The sequence below is a fragment of the Herpailurus yagouaroundi genome, unplaced genomic scaffold, assembly GCF_014898765.1.
Source record: "Herpailurus yagouaroundi ecotype Mexico unplaced genomic scaffold, PumYag 163, whole genome shotgun sequence".
In the NCBI taxonomy this organism is placed as follows: domain Eukaryota; kingdom Metazoa; phylum Chordata; class Mammalia; order Carnivora; family Felidae; genus Herpailurus; species Herpailurus yagouaroundi.
This window is the reverse complement of record NW_024412404.1, coordinates 42,665,676-42,679,463: the sequence shown is the minus strand read 5'-3', so window position 1 is coordinate 42,679,463 and position 13,788 is coordinate 42,665,676. Positions and strand designations below refer to the sequence as shown.

The 13,788-nt window shown below is 34.3% G+C and overlaps 1 protein-coding gene across 2 annotated transcripts in view; it reads right to left on the bottom strand.

Moving 5' to 3' along the window:
- The window catches only part of SLK (STE20 like kinase), a 56,174-nt gene that overhangs the window by 18,812 nt on the left and 23,574 nt on the right, over window positions 1-13,788 (bottom strand). For both annotated transcript variants that reach the window (XM_040486353.1, XM_040486354.1), the window contains exons 5-12: window positions 10,703-10,775; window positions 10,344-10,538; window positions 9,511-9,592; window positions 7,882-8,010; window positions 6,169-7,542; window positions 4,079-4,209; window positions 3,747-3,870; window positions 1,814-1,993 (exon numbers count right to left, since the gene is read on the bottom strand). In XM_040486353.1, the coding sequence (XP_040342287.1) occupies window positions 1,814-1,993; window positions 3,747-3,870; window positions 4,079-4,209; window positions 6,169-7,542; window positions 7,882-8,010; window positions 9,511-9,592; window positions 10,344-10,538; window positions 10,703-10,775 (2,288 nt within the window). The remainder of the gene's footprint in view (window positions 1-1,813; window positions 1,994-3,746; window positions 3,871-4,078; window positions 4,210-6,168; window positions 7,543-7,881; window positions 8,011-9,510; window positions 9,593-10,343; window positions 10,539-10,702; window positions 10,776-13,788) is intronic.

Here is a 13,788-nt window from a genome sequence, read left to right as displayed (position 1 = left end):
GAATAACATTCTCCTTTGCTGACAATGTAAGCCAAACTTGTCAACTTTAAAGTCAATATTATAAAGTACTCATAAAGTAACAGTGTAGTATGCTATGATTTATTATACCAAATAAAGTATATTATAAAATGAAGTATAATTTGGAGCTCCTTAATTATTTCAAAATCCTAGATATGTATTCCACCTAACAATAGATCTGTAATCCAACTATGAAAAACAATCAATCATGTGTTCACAAGTAGAAGCACCAAAAGCAATCAGATTCCAAATCACCACATGCTATTGATGGTCTGTGAAAGAGACTGATTTTGATTGAAGAGAGTGTATTTAAAATTCCCCATCAGTAATCCCTCATGAAACCAAATCACCATTAAAAGGAAGAGACTCCCCAAATGCAAGAAATTTAGCAATAAGGAAAAAAAAATACATAATATAGTTATTTAAAATATGCATATTGCGATCTCAAATATGTCTACTAGCTAAAACTCTCCAAGCTCAAAAACCGTAAAAATAACTACAAACTTTTATATATTTAAGATTAAATCATATATTTATCTGTAAATTTTTTAAAATTTAACCTGATATTAAAAAATAAGCTCTCAACAAAAACTTCCCCTAGTTTCAAGAAAACTGACATGGAGCCTCAGTAACATCATATATCATGGTAAACAGAGCAACACTATGTGAAATATTAAACAGTAACAAAACTAATTTTTAGAAATGGTAGTCACATCAAATAAAATTATAGACCATTTCATTATTTACTTAAAGAAATTATAGAATGTACTATATTAATGTTCGATTCTATGCTTTTTAAAGTAGATCCTCAAGTTCAGCAATATGATGTTCAGTTTTATACACAATTTAAATGCTAAAGTCAATTAACTTGGGTGCTTTAGATGTATAACTAAAGTGAAAATGCATTTACTAGTTTGGTTGAGATTTTTATTCTAATCCTAATAGAACTAATCATAATGATTATCCCTGGGGTCTTTCATATCACGAAAAAGTAAATTCTCCCCTACACTAAAAGTATAGAATAAATCATAAAACCACTTCTGCTAATATGTAAGACTCTTTTGTTTTAATTTGGGGGCAAATAAGACACTATTACAATATATAAATCCTCTTTCTGAATCAATGACAATCTTTCATAGTAAGTAATAGCACAGATCCTATAACAATATGGAACAGTTTTAGGAAAAATTTAAAAATTCATTGTAATCAAATGACTTTACACAGGTATTTTTCACATGTGATTCTTCAAAGTAGTTCTCAACTTGTTGAACTTACAGATATTATTTCCAATTCCAGGGTACTGAGCTTTTGTTTTAATACAACATTCATGAAAGGAAATCAAGCTAACCAAGAAAAAAAATTTTAAGCATGAATTAAATATTACAAATAAATAGATGAATTATTGTTGCCACCTACAAACACAACATGGTGAGCTTTCATGAAAGAAGAAAATTCTACAGAGGCTTTAACTGTTGCTAATAAAGGAAAATGATAGATTGGAAGGAAAATGGATTAGACTTAGTTTGAAAACTTGGTTCAAGGCTTAGCTGGACATTTAATGATAGTCTGTAAACTTGAAGGGACCATTAAAAAGCTCTTCTATTACAGCCTTCTTGGTAGTAAAATGAGATTAACACCTGACCTTACTACTACCCTACATGACTGTTGGGAAGACCACAAAAAAAGAATAAATTGGTGCTATTTAACTCTCAAGTATTATTCCTAATTCTTTAGTCTTAAGTGTACATTAAAAAAAAAACAACCTTTAATAATTAAAAGTAGTAGTTACATTTACCTCCTTCTTTCGGTTCTTTAACATATTCTGAAATTTGGACAACTCTTTCTCTTGTTCTCCTTTAATGCGTTTGGCTTCATCTCGCAAGCGATTTGTGTGTTCTTGTTCTAGACGTTCAATAGTCTGTTTCTGCTGTTTTTCTAGATTCTCAATCTCTTGATCATATTGACGCTTTTTGCTCTGTAAAATAATGTGGCTCAGGATCATTTAACTTGTCTATCACTCACGTATTGAAGAGTACATAACCAGCATTTAAACGTAGTGATATGACATACAACCTTTGTAGTACTGCACAAGTGGAATGCTATAAACACATTAAGGAATTTTTCAAAAATATGAGCATTTCATTTTTTTCTACACAAAAAATACTTTTTTCTATTATAGAATGTTCAGAATTTTTTTTTATTTTTATTATTTTTTTTTAATTTTTTTTTTTCAACGTTTATTTATTTTTGGGACAGAGAGAGACAGAGCATGAACGGGGGAGGGGCAGAGAGAGAGGGAGACACAGAATAGGAAACAGGCTCCAGGCTCCGAGCCATCAGCCCAGAGCCTGACGCGGGGCTCAAACTCCCGGACCACGAGATCGTGACCTGGCTGAAGTCGGATGCTTAACCGACTGCACCACCCAGGCGCCCCAATGTTCAGAATTGTTAAACCATCCAGAAGAATATCCAGTTGCTAAAGTACTAAAGTGCTAAAATACTAAAGACAAACTTCAGTATTTATCCAATAAACTTTTGATAAATCAAAAGTGTTACCCAAAGTCTATTTTAATAATGTACAATTGCTTGTCATATTCAGATTTACTCTTCCTCATTAAGATTCTTAAACATCCTTTTATTGAAACAAACCTTTTGAAATTATAAATCTTTCAAAAAAGATTCCTGCTTACATAATACTTGAGTATAATATAATTTTGGATACAGGTGGAGTTAAATATTTGTAAAAGGTATTTTAAAAAATAAAAAGCAAAACACTTTGGAAAATATTTTTTGGGGAAAGAGATGCAGTTTTCATAAGGTTCTTTACAATAGAATGCTCAATACTATAAAAATACTCAGTGAGAACAAAAATTCATTATTTTCCTAAGAATTTTCTGTTACAATCCAACAAATGTAATCAACAATTCCTGGGTAGCTCAGTCAGGTGAGCATCCGACTTCAGCTCAGGTCAAGATCCCACAGTATGTGAGTTCGAGCCCTCACATCAGGCTCTGTGCTAACAGCTCGGACCTGGAGCCTACTTCAGATTCTGTGTCTCCCTCTCTCTCTGCCCCTCCCCTACTTGTGCTCTCTCTGTCTCAAAAATAAACAAACGTTAAAAAAAAAAACAAACTTAAAAAAATTAATCTTGGATTCTAGGGGTGCTTGGGTGGCTCAGCCAATTAAGCTTCCGACTTCAGCTTAAGTCATGATCTCCCGGTTCATGAGTTCAAGCCCCACATCAGGCTCTCTGCTGTCAGCGTGGAGCCTGCTTTGGGTCCTCTGTCTCCCTCTTGCTCTGCCCCACCCCTGCTCATGTGCACTCTCTCAAAAATAAAATAAACATTTGGAAAAAAATTCTTGGATTCTAAATCTGAGAGGTCAAATTATAACACTAAAAAAGTATCCAGAAATAGGCCCACCTAAGAACTTTGTAAACCATCTACCAGCTTCATGATTCCAGGTTTTCACAACAAATTTTAACCAAAGGAAAATGGAAGACACCTATCACACTATAAGTCAGTGACAGGAAGCCTAAGATAGAAAATCCTTTCAGGCAAAAGGGAGGAAAAAAAGAACATCTAGAACACTGAAGAAATAAAGGCCAGAAATACTGACAAAGCCAGAGAAAATCTAATAATCAAACAAGTTCTAAAACATGCTAGTGGAATTTTTTTAAAGCATCAAATTTCAGTGTTAATAAAAGGATACAAAATCTAAAACTTTACCATCATTTCTTGCTCAAAGCGCCGGAAAATTTGTTCTCGTTGTTGTTGCAGTTTGCTATTGAGCTGCTGTTGGGCTCTTTGCTCTTCTTTTTGAAGGAATCTTAACTCCCGAAGTTCCTGACGTCTGATAAAATTTAATATCAATAACAGGGAAAGACAGCAAAAAATTACACCTTTGAACTAATACTTTTTTAAAAACTTAAAAAATACTATTTTCAAATGGAAAAGTAGTAAGAATAATCAGCCAAGACTTTACTCTTGCTTCTATTCTTATACTTTGCAAAAACTGAAAAGAAGTCACAAAAACGATTTTAATTATGTTCTCTACTCACCTAAGAAACCTCAACTCTTCAGTTTTGGAATCACTATCTGTAACTATCTTTGACGTGGTTACACTCACTTCTACGCCATCAACAACAAATTTGCGGGTCTTCTTCAATGTTTTCTTTTGTCTTCTTGTTTCCTGAGTGAGATTTTATTTTAGTTAGGCTTTATATGGAAAATACTGGAGACAGAAAACATTTTCTTCTTAAAAAAAAAAAAAACAAAACACAGAACTGTACACATATAATTTTTATACCACATCATAATTAGACACAAATCATAAAGAACAATTCATATAAATGACTAATTCGTATAACTTTTACATGTTAATCATTTTTCTTCTTCTTTTGATCTTGTAACTTCTCAGATACCTCTGGCTTTTCAGTTTTAGAACCACTAACAAAACACTTAAAGGAATGCCTGGGGCTCATCCCTAAAAGAATCTAAATCAATAGGTCTGAGGGTGGCTGAGAATTTGAATTTTGAAAAGGCTCCCCAGGTAATTTTTAAACACTGCCTGGACTGGGAATCAAAATCCATTTCATCAGCAACAATATTATCAAGAGCCCTCCTCCATCTCAGGAACAGAGATGAATGTGTGATTCTTGAGTTACTAGAAAGATAAAGTGTCTACTGCCTGATGGCTATTGCCTACAATTCTTTATCAAGACCAAATTCCATTCCTCATCCAAATGCTTTTCAAATCCAAATAGAAATAACAGAAGTATGACACTCCAAAAAAACACAGTTTGGCAAACATGTAAGTATTGACAGCAGATAATTACTTGGTTTTGATATAGGGGAAGGGGTTTAAAAGCAGAGGGAGCAAAAGTGGAATGTGAAAATACTAAATTCAAAATGCATTAGATTTTAGTTTGTCTCTGGCACTTTCCAAGCATGGTTCTGCGACCTCTTATTATTCTACGCTCCAGGCTGCTAGTATCCTCACGCTCCTCTTCCTAAGCCCTGGACTATGATACCCTATCCAGGCTTCCCCTAAAATCTAAAGTGGGCATGCTCCCAAAATATTATCTACCACACTGAAAATCTAAACTTTCTATTTCTTCAGTTCTTAGTAAAGTATCCACAATTAATATCACCTTAATTCTCAAGAAAGTATTCGGATTTTTTTAAAAGGCTATTAAGTCAGTGAATAAATTTCAGATTAATGGAAGTCCAGTCAGTGAAACAAAATAAACTGAAAACTGAAGACAATCTATGCAATATGTGTAGTAATTTGCTGCAATTATGCCCTGGAGTCCTGTTCCCAAGGTCAGTTTCCTAAGTTGTTCCACTCTTTTCTGCTGTCAACCCAGAGTCTCTAAGTAATACATGACTCACCTGTATCAGAAATCCATGGAATCTTATGTTACAAATACTGATTCTTGGGTTCCACCCTAGACCTCTACATAGCTCCCCCTAAAACTGTTTTTAAATAATTTATTCATGTTGAGGTATACTTGATATATAATAGTATGTTAGTTTCAAGTACAGAACATAATGATCCAATATTTGCATATATTGCTAAATGATCACCATAAGTCTAGTTAACAACCCTAATCATACATACCCCTGGTAACTCTTAAACACATTAAGATTTGAGAATGGCTCTAAAAGCTCCAAGTGTTTTTGCATTTTAGTTTTTGATTTTTTTGTTTTTTTTGCTTTCCCACATCGGTTCTCATGGCAGCTGTGAGGACTATGACCAAGACGGCAAAACCCTATTGACCACTGGTAAATCGAGGGCTGTTTACATCCTAAAAGTGCTTAAAGAGATCATTCTTTCAATTTCTCAATTTTTTCATAGATTATGGATTCTTGCTAAAATATATTTAAATATGTGCAATAAAAAAATCCAACCACACCAAGTAACTTACACTGTTTACATCAAGTTGGCAAAAACAGGTAGATATTACCAAAAAATTTATGATTACATCCAGTATCTATCTCTCTCCTTGGGTTTTTAGTTGATTGCCTTCATAGGCCTTACGAATCTTATAGGGTCAGTACTACACTGATTTAGTGTTTTATTTTCAAAACATACTTCACATAAACTGCAAATTGCCAAAATGACAAAGAAGGGCCCACATACACTTACTTGTAAAGATATTGATCCGCTGTCTTTAGTTTTGCTTAGGAAGCTAGAGATGGATAAATTTAAGTCAATGCTGCTATTATCAGCGGTGGAACCAGTGCCTGAATCAGTATCATTTTCCTTTTGATTCTCAGATTCTGGAAGCAACATGGCTTCAGTTTTTGATAAAGCACCTATTTCCCCTTTATTTTCTGCATCTTCAGAGTTGATATTTATACTGGGTATTGGAACAGGCTGAGGTTCACTAGGCTGTGAAGAGGAAGTCACGGGAGGTTCTCTTTCAATTGGCACTTCACATGGAATCGCTTTTTGCTCTGTATCTATCTGAGCAGTAGCTTCATGAGCATCTGGAGTTTCATTTCCTAAAGCCTCTTGGTCAGTATAAATTACTGCATGTCTGACCTCTATTTCTTCAGTGCTACTGGACTCAGTAATTTCCTCACCTTCATTTGTGCCAGATTCCTCACTGGTTTTCACTATGTTCTCTAAACTGCTGAGTGACTGTTCTTCATCTTTATCTTCCAAAGACTTCTGATCTATCTCCTTAGTTTCCACTATGTCTTTAAAAGGAACTTCCTCAGAACCACCAGCCTCAGGACCCTCTGTGAGCTTACTTACTAATTTCTGGTCTACTTCAACCACTTCATTCCCATCATTACTCTGAGCATCCTCAGCATTGTTTTCAACTGCCTTCTGGGCAACGTCTCTTGCCTCATTTGTTCCTATGACATCGCTTATATGGCTGATCACTTCTTCTGGAGTTTTGTCATTCTTTCCCAATTTCTCTTGGGTGTCTTCCTTTGTAAGTGCAACTTCATTTTCAACTGCCTGAATGTCTGCCTCTTTTTCTCCAGTCTCTTGAGAAACTAAGTCCATTGTTTGAATAGCAGTATCTTTAATTTCTTCAGATTTTATAATCTTATTTTCAAATATCTGTTGCTTTTCTTGATCCTTTTCTTCCTCAGGTTTCAGACTCTGTTCAATATCTGTTTCTAAAGTTATTATATTATTCTCTTTTCCTTCATTGACTGAATTAATGTCCATTGTTTCTTGGTCTTCTGTATCAGGCAGACTTTCAAGCTTGGGTCTCTTCTCCTCTCTGCCATTTTCCTTGATTACTATTGTCCTATTATCAAGTTCAGCCATAGCTTCTAAGTGAGCATCATTAATATGTTCATTAATATCCTCTGCAGCTTTTTCAGGTTCATCTGTGGTAAGTTTTTCATTAAGAACTTTGTTGTTAAATTTATCTTCAGAAGTATTACGTTCTGTTTTTTCAGAAACAGATTCCAAAATACAAGCGTTTTGTGAAAGTTTATCTTCTTCAGAGCTGGCAATACTAAGGTCAGAAGAGGCACGCTTACTTGCAGGTATTGGCTGAAAAAGATTTTGTACGTTTTTAATGTTAAAACGTAACTTCAAGACAGTGACCAAAACTATATTTTGTATATAAATAAAAATATTTAAAACAAACATACATGATTTAGTATCTCAATTAAAATTTGATGAAGTTATAAAAATAAAGAACTGACAAATCTTCACATAATAAATAGGACAAAAATGGTGAGCAAGGAGCAAACTTGTTAATCTTCGCCCCTAAAATTAACACTTTTGTACTGCTATCGATTACAATTAATCCTTACATACAGGTGCAATCACACCTAAAAACCCAACCCTCAATATTACCTAAATGACATTTCCTTTCTAAATACTGACCAAAGAATTTTCTGTTTCCTCATCATCATCTTCCTCTTTGCCATCTTCAACTTCTTCTGTTACTTCAGCCTTTGCCTCTGCAATCAGCTCTCGAATTGGTTTGTTGGAATCAACCGTAACAAAAGGATGCTGTTTGATCATTAAGAAGAACACACTTACTAACAGCTGAAATGCTGGCTTATAAAATTTCAAACACAAAAAATACTCATTATTATGCGGTAAAAATATGAACACATGAGTAAGAAAAATATAAAAAGCTTCAGATGATGTTACATCTGGGCAAGGAAGAAGAAGGGGATTGAGCAGGAATAGGGACTGCCTACAACTATACATCTTTTTTAAAGAATCTGAAGGAAATAGGTCAAAAATGGTACCACATATCTGGATAATAGGTGCATATACGTTTCTGTATGTTTGAAATTTTAAATTAAATTAAGTTAAATTAAAATTAAATTTTAGGGGCGCCTGGGTGGCGCAGTCGGTTAAGCGTCCGACTTCAACCAGGTCACGATCTCACGGTCAGTGAGTTCGAGCCCCGCGTCGGGCTCTGGGCTGATGGCTCAGAGCCTGGAGCCTGTTTCCGATTCTGTGTCTCCCTCTCTCTCTGCCCCTCGCCCGTTCATGCTCTGTCTCTCTCTGTCCCAAAAATAAATAAACGTTGAAAAAAAAAAATTAAATTATATTTTAAAAGTTTCAAACTGGTACATTTTTAGTTCTTTAAAAGTAACAACAGTATGTTTAAATCCTGTATAATCCTTAATAAAATGTTTACAAAAAGCCTTAGAGTTTTGTTTAGAGTCTTGCAAATAACTGCTTTCTTGACATGGTTCTAACACTCTTAAGAGTAAGAAAAAATTTTATTCACCTTTGTATACTCAGCAGCATTTAACAGTGTCTGTCACAGACTAAGACCTTCTAAAGTGAGGGTAAAAAAATAATAAGAGAAAGTGTGTTCTAGGGATGTACTGTTGCACAGAAGAAGGCAATTTCTTCTGCTTTTTTCCCCTGAGATAAACAGATCAACTTAATACACTGTAATGCAGGAATTATACAGTAACTCAACCTAACAGTAAGTGCCTCAAGATTTGTCATTTTGTTTGTCCACCTATATTATGTAACAAATTCCTATTTCAAATGTTACAAATAGGTCCTGCTATAAAACAAAATTATCTAATCACTTTAACACTTTTTTTTAAAAAAGTCAGCAATATTTACTGAACATTATCCTCACTGTAAGAAATATTAAAAAAAAATCAATTAGCTCATGACCCCTGCGCCCAAGGGGCTTGCTTTCTAGTAACTGGAGAGAAAAACTGCAAGTAACTAACAAAGTGGAATAACTAACAAAATAAAAAGAACACAAACTGAAATCAAAAAAGCACAAAAGGAATGACTTATAAGCTAAATGCCTTTTAGTAAAGCAGCATATATGTTTATAAAGCAAATGTTTACTTGTATTCAAGTATGTTGTACACATTGTATGTGTACAACATATTTTACAATGTATTCTGAGTTTCCATAGGGAAACTCCAGTGAAAAGAGAATACACTGAATCTGAAATTGTACTCTTCTCAATGAGATATTAAAATAATTACACAGTTTGCTGTTGTCATATTACTCTAATCTTACCTGCAGTAGCTGAGATGTATTCCACCTGGAATCCACATTCTTTTCCAAGCATTTCTTTAGAAAGTCCTTAAAATTTGAAGACCTTCAAAATGAAATTTTAACAATGACATTCTATTTTACTTTGTTATTAAAATCAAACAAAATTCTGATAAGTTATGCTTGTATTTTATGATGTATGTAATTGTATTAATTCAACATAAGTAGTTAATGAGAATACCAAGATTTCAAAATAATATTAAGATAAATACAAAATTAAATATAAGTAGAGTCATAGTTTTAGCCACTGTGATACAGTCATATATGCCAAAAATCACAAAACTCTTCTATTACATTAAATTCCACAAATATAAATCAACCACATATATGCCTCACTTTCTCATAGTAAATACTGTACTACATACAGTTGTTTCGTGTAGAACTCAAATCACTGATTTCAAATTTATAAGAAGAGTTAGTTATAAGAGTTTGTATGGTTCTTAACTCTTTTTTTTTTAATGAGTATTTATTTATTTTGAGAGAGAGAGTACATGCACATGAGTGGGGTAGGGGCAGAGGGAGAGGGAGAGAGAATTCCAAGCAGGCTCCATGCTTAGCAGGGCTCAATCCCATGATCGTGAGACCATGACCTGAGCTGAAATCAAGAGTTGGATGCTCAACCAACTGAGCCACCCAGGCACAACTATGGTCCTTAACTCTTAAAAAAAAAAGTACCAAAAATCAAGTTTTCTACTCATTACAGTCTTTGTACCATGTAACTAAATCTACCCTTGAAAAGGTCAAAGAATAAAACATCAAGTATTGCTTTGTATAAGGTTTTGTTTAGAATATTTTACCATTTTGATGGCTGTGCTAATGTAGGGGGCTCAGATTTTGCTATTTTTAGCAGCACTCGCATTGGATTTAATTCATGATGAGGTGGTTCTATCTCAGCCATTTCTATTAGAGTGATACCCAGGGACCAAACATCAGCTTTGTAGTCATAGGGTCTGTCCTTAGATGTTTCACACATGACTACTTCAGGAGCCATCCTGTACAGACAGAGAATTGAAAGTTAAGATGTTTAGCTTAAGAATATTGATTGCAAGTCACATAAAAGATAGACAGTATAATCAATTATGTAGATAAGTTAATGAGTGATAATAGCTTCTAACATAACTAATACAGTAGTACATCCATAAAGATGAATACATACCAATATGGTGTGCCAATAAAGGAATCTCTTCTTTGAATTGTCCTTGTGTTTTTAGCTGATACTCCAAAATCCGCTTGAAATAAGCAATGATACAAAAGTATTAATGATAGTTTTTTTTAGCAAAGCTCACTGTATTTAACACAGGGAAAAGCATTTCAAGTCTTTAACAAGGCCACTCTTATTAAAGGGTAAACAAAACAGAAAGAGTAACTTCTCTACCATCCTAATTTTGACAACCCCCTCCAAAATAACTGTCAAATAAAATATCCCATCATTAATATACTAACCTCCTTTATACATCTTCAGATCATGAATACTTCAGAACTGATTAAAAAAAAGTAACTTTAAAATAAACCAGTCTACCCACTTCAAAACAACTAGTACTACATGCTACAATTAACTGACATAAACATTTTTCCTACAGTGTGAAAAGCATAAATATTATAAGAGCATATTTAGAGAAAAGTATAGTCAAATTATTAGTCCTTGAAGAAAAAAATTCTTTGGCATCTAGGCAAAAAGAGCACATAACTTGAAAAAGACATAAAATCAGATTATCATCAGACTTTCCAACAACAACACTTAGAACAGAAAAATAAGAGTAAGATATTTCAGATTCAAGGAACAAAATGTAAGCCAAGGATTTTCTATCCAGCAAAACCGACCTTCAAAGTATAAATATGGGTGGAACTGTTATTATATAAGAACTTGGAGAGCCCTTCCAGAGTTATCTACCAGAGAATGAACTTCAGACAACCAACATGATCACAGAGAATACTAACATTAAGGACCAGTGATGAGCATTAAACGTATGAAAACAGGAATAAAATGAGTAATTATGGGATATTATAAATCTATCATCAATGTCCTTAAGAACCAGGACTCTGAGGATAGAAGGAGATATACATGTAATACAGGAGTGGTTAGGTTAAAAAGAAAATAAAACACATCTTATCCTAAATTTGATCAGAAAATATGTAGGAACTCATATGACAGCCTAGCTTTGTCCTCTAGAAAGGCCCAGAATGATGACCAATCCATAAACTGTTAAGTACCTCTAACATTCAGAGGCAGTCTTTTTTTTCTTTTAATGTTTATTTTTGAGAGAGAAACAGAGACAGAGTGTGAGCAGAGGAGGGAGGGAGGGAGGAACGGGGGAGAAAGAGAGAGGGAGGGAGGGAGGGAGGGAGGGAGGGAGAGATGGAGACACAGAACTGGAAACAGGGTCCAGGCTCCGAGCTATCAGCAAAGAGCCTGATGCAGGGCTCGAACTCAGGAGATGTGAGATCATGACCTGAGCCGAAGTCGGATGCTTAACTGACTGAGCCACCCAAGTACCCCAGATATAATCTTGAAATACCATATCCTACTAAAAGAAACCAGGACTTCTTAAAGAAATGGCTAATTACAGGTTGGAGGCAAGAAATATAGAAGACAAGCCTGAAACATCTTGTTATATGATGTTGATAACGAAGCTATCAAAGTCTACTAAAGTCATATCAAAAAGATTAATATACCAACATGAAGAGGCTCCCATTGACCAAAGATGGTACAATGTTAAGCTTCAATAAGGATAAAAATTATAGATCTGGGGGCACCCAACTCTTGTTATCGGCTCAGGTAATGATCTCATGATGGCAAGATCGAGCCCCAAATCAGGCTATGTGCTAAGCATGAAGCCTGCTTGGAATTTTCTCCCTCCCTCCCTTCCCAATTTACACGCACACATGTATGCTCTCTCTCAAATAAATAACATTAAAAAAATTATAGATTTGAAATCTATAAAATTAAATTTATGAATTAATATTTTTAAAAATACTGGTCACTAATTGAGGATGAGAGAGAACCAATTCATGGTCTTCCAAGTTACATAAATAAAAAGAAGGAATCAAGCATTTTTCCTGTCTTGTCCATATGAACTACACTCCTGAATAACCAAACAGTTGAAGGGAAGTGTCATTTCATATAATTATTCCTAATTTTATAATAAGGATAAATAAAAATAATGAAATAATTGGTGAATAATTCTATCAAAATTATTATCAAAAAATAAACGAAAACAAAGTGACAATTCATTTTTCAACTCAAAGAACAGATCTAGGCATTATGCATCAAGAGCTGCTAATAAATACAATACAATACAATAAAAGCAAAACATATGTGCCGCCCAATGAAAGGACACAAAACCACCTATATATAGTCTTGCCAAACAATCAAACTTGAGACCTTATTTATCTGCAAATCTGAAGGAAATACACAGAGGAACTTACTACAAATGATCATGAATATGCAATTAGCAAAATGCAGGTTGAGGGAAACTCTACAGGTCCAACACTCAGGTCTCATAGATCAGTGTTTCTCAACCTTTTTTTCATCATCATGCTCCTAAGGAGCCTTTTTAGACATTTTTTTCCTAATCCTCTTATCCCCCACGGAATTTTAACACCACAGATATACTGTTTGTGCAGCATGGGCCTTTGCAGAGTTACTAAGCATTGTAATATCTAAGATCTTTTTTGCCCCCAAAGAACCAATTTTGGCACTCATGGGAATGCACACCATAAATAAAATGTACAGAAAAGAAAGAGATGGCCGGTAGGGGAGACCTATAAATTAAGAGACTTAAAAAGAAAATCAGATTTCAAATATGAGCACATCTAAACTTGAGAGATGAGCACTGGGTGATAGAGCCAAAGAGAAAGGCAAGGAAGTAATTACTATAGAAGTCAGGATAAAGGTTACCTGTGGAGAAGAGAGGGACAGTGATTCAGATGGGACACATGGAAGAGCTGCTGGGGTGCCTGACAAAGTTTTATTTCTTGACCTAGGTGGTGGTTACAAAGCTATCATCTACAATGCTACAGAATCACTAAGCTACACAATTTCTTGTGGTTTTCTGTATCTTTATTTCATAATAAAAAGATTAAAATTTAGTATATCAAATTATACCTGTTTGATGTCATGAAAAAAGTGAAGTGAAATGACTATGATCACTGGTATCAAGATGGCTTTTAAATATATTCTGTCCTTTCCATGTCCTTCCAAATTACACAAATTTAGACTTCATCACTAGATTTTTACTTATC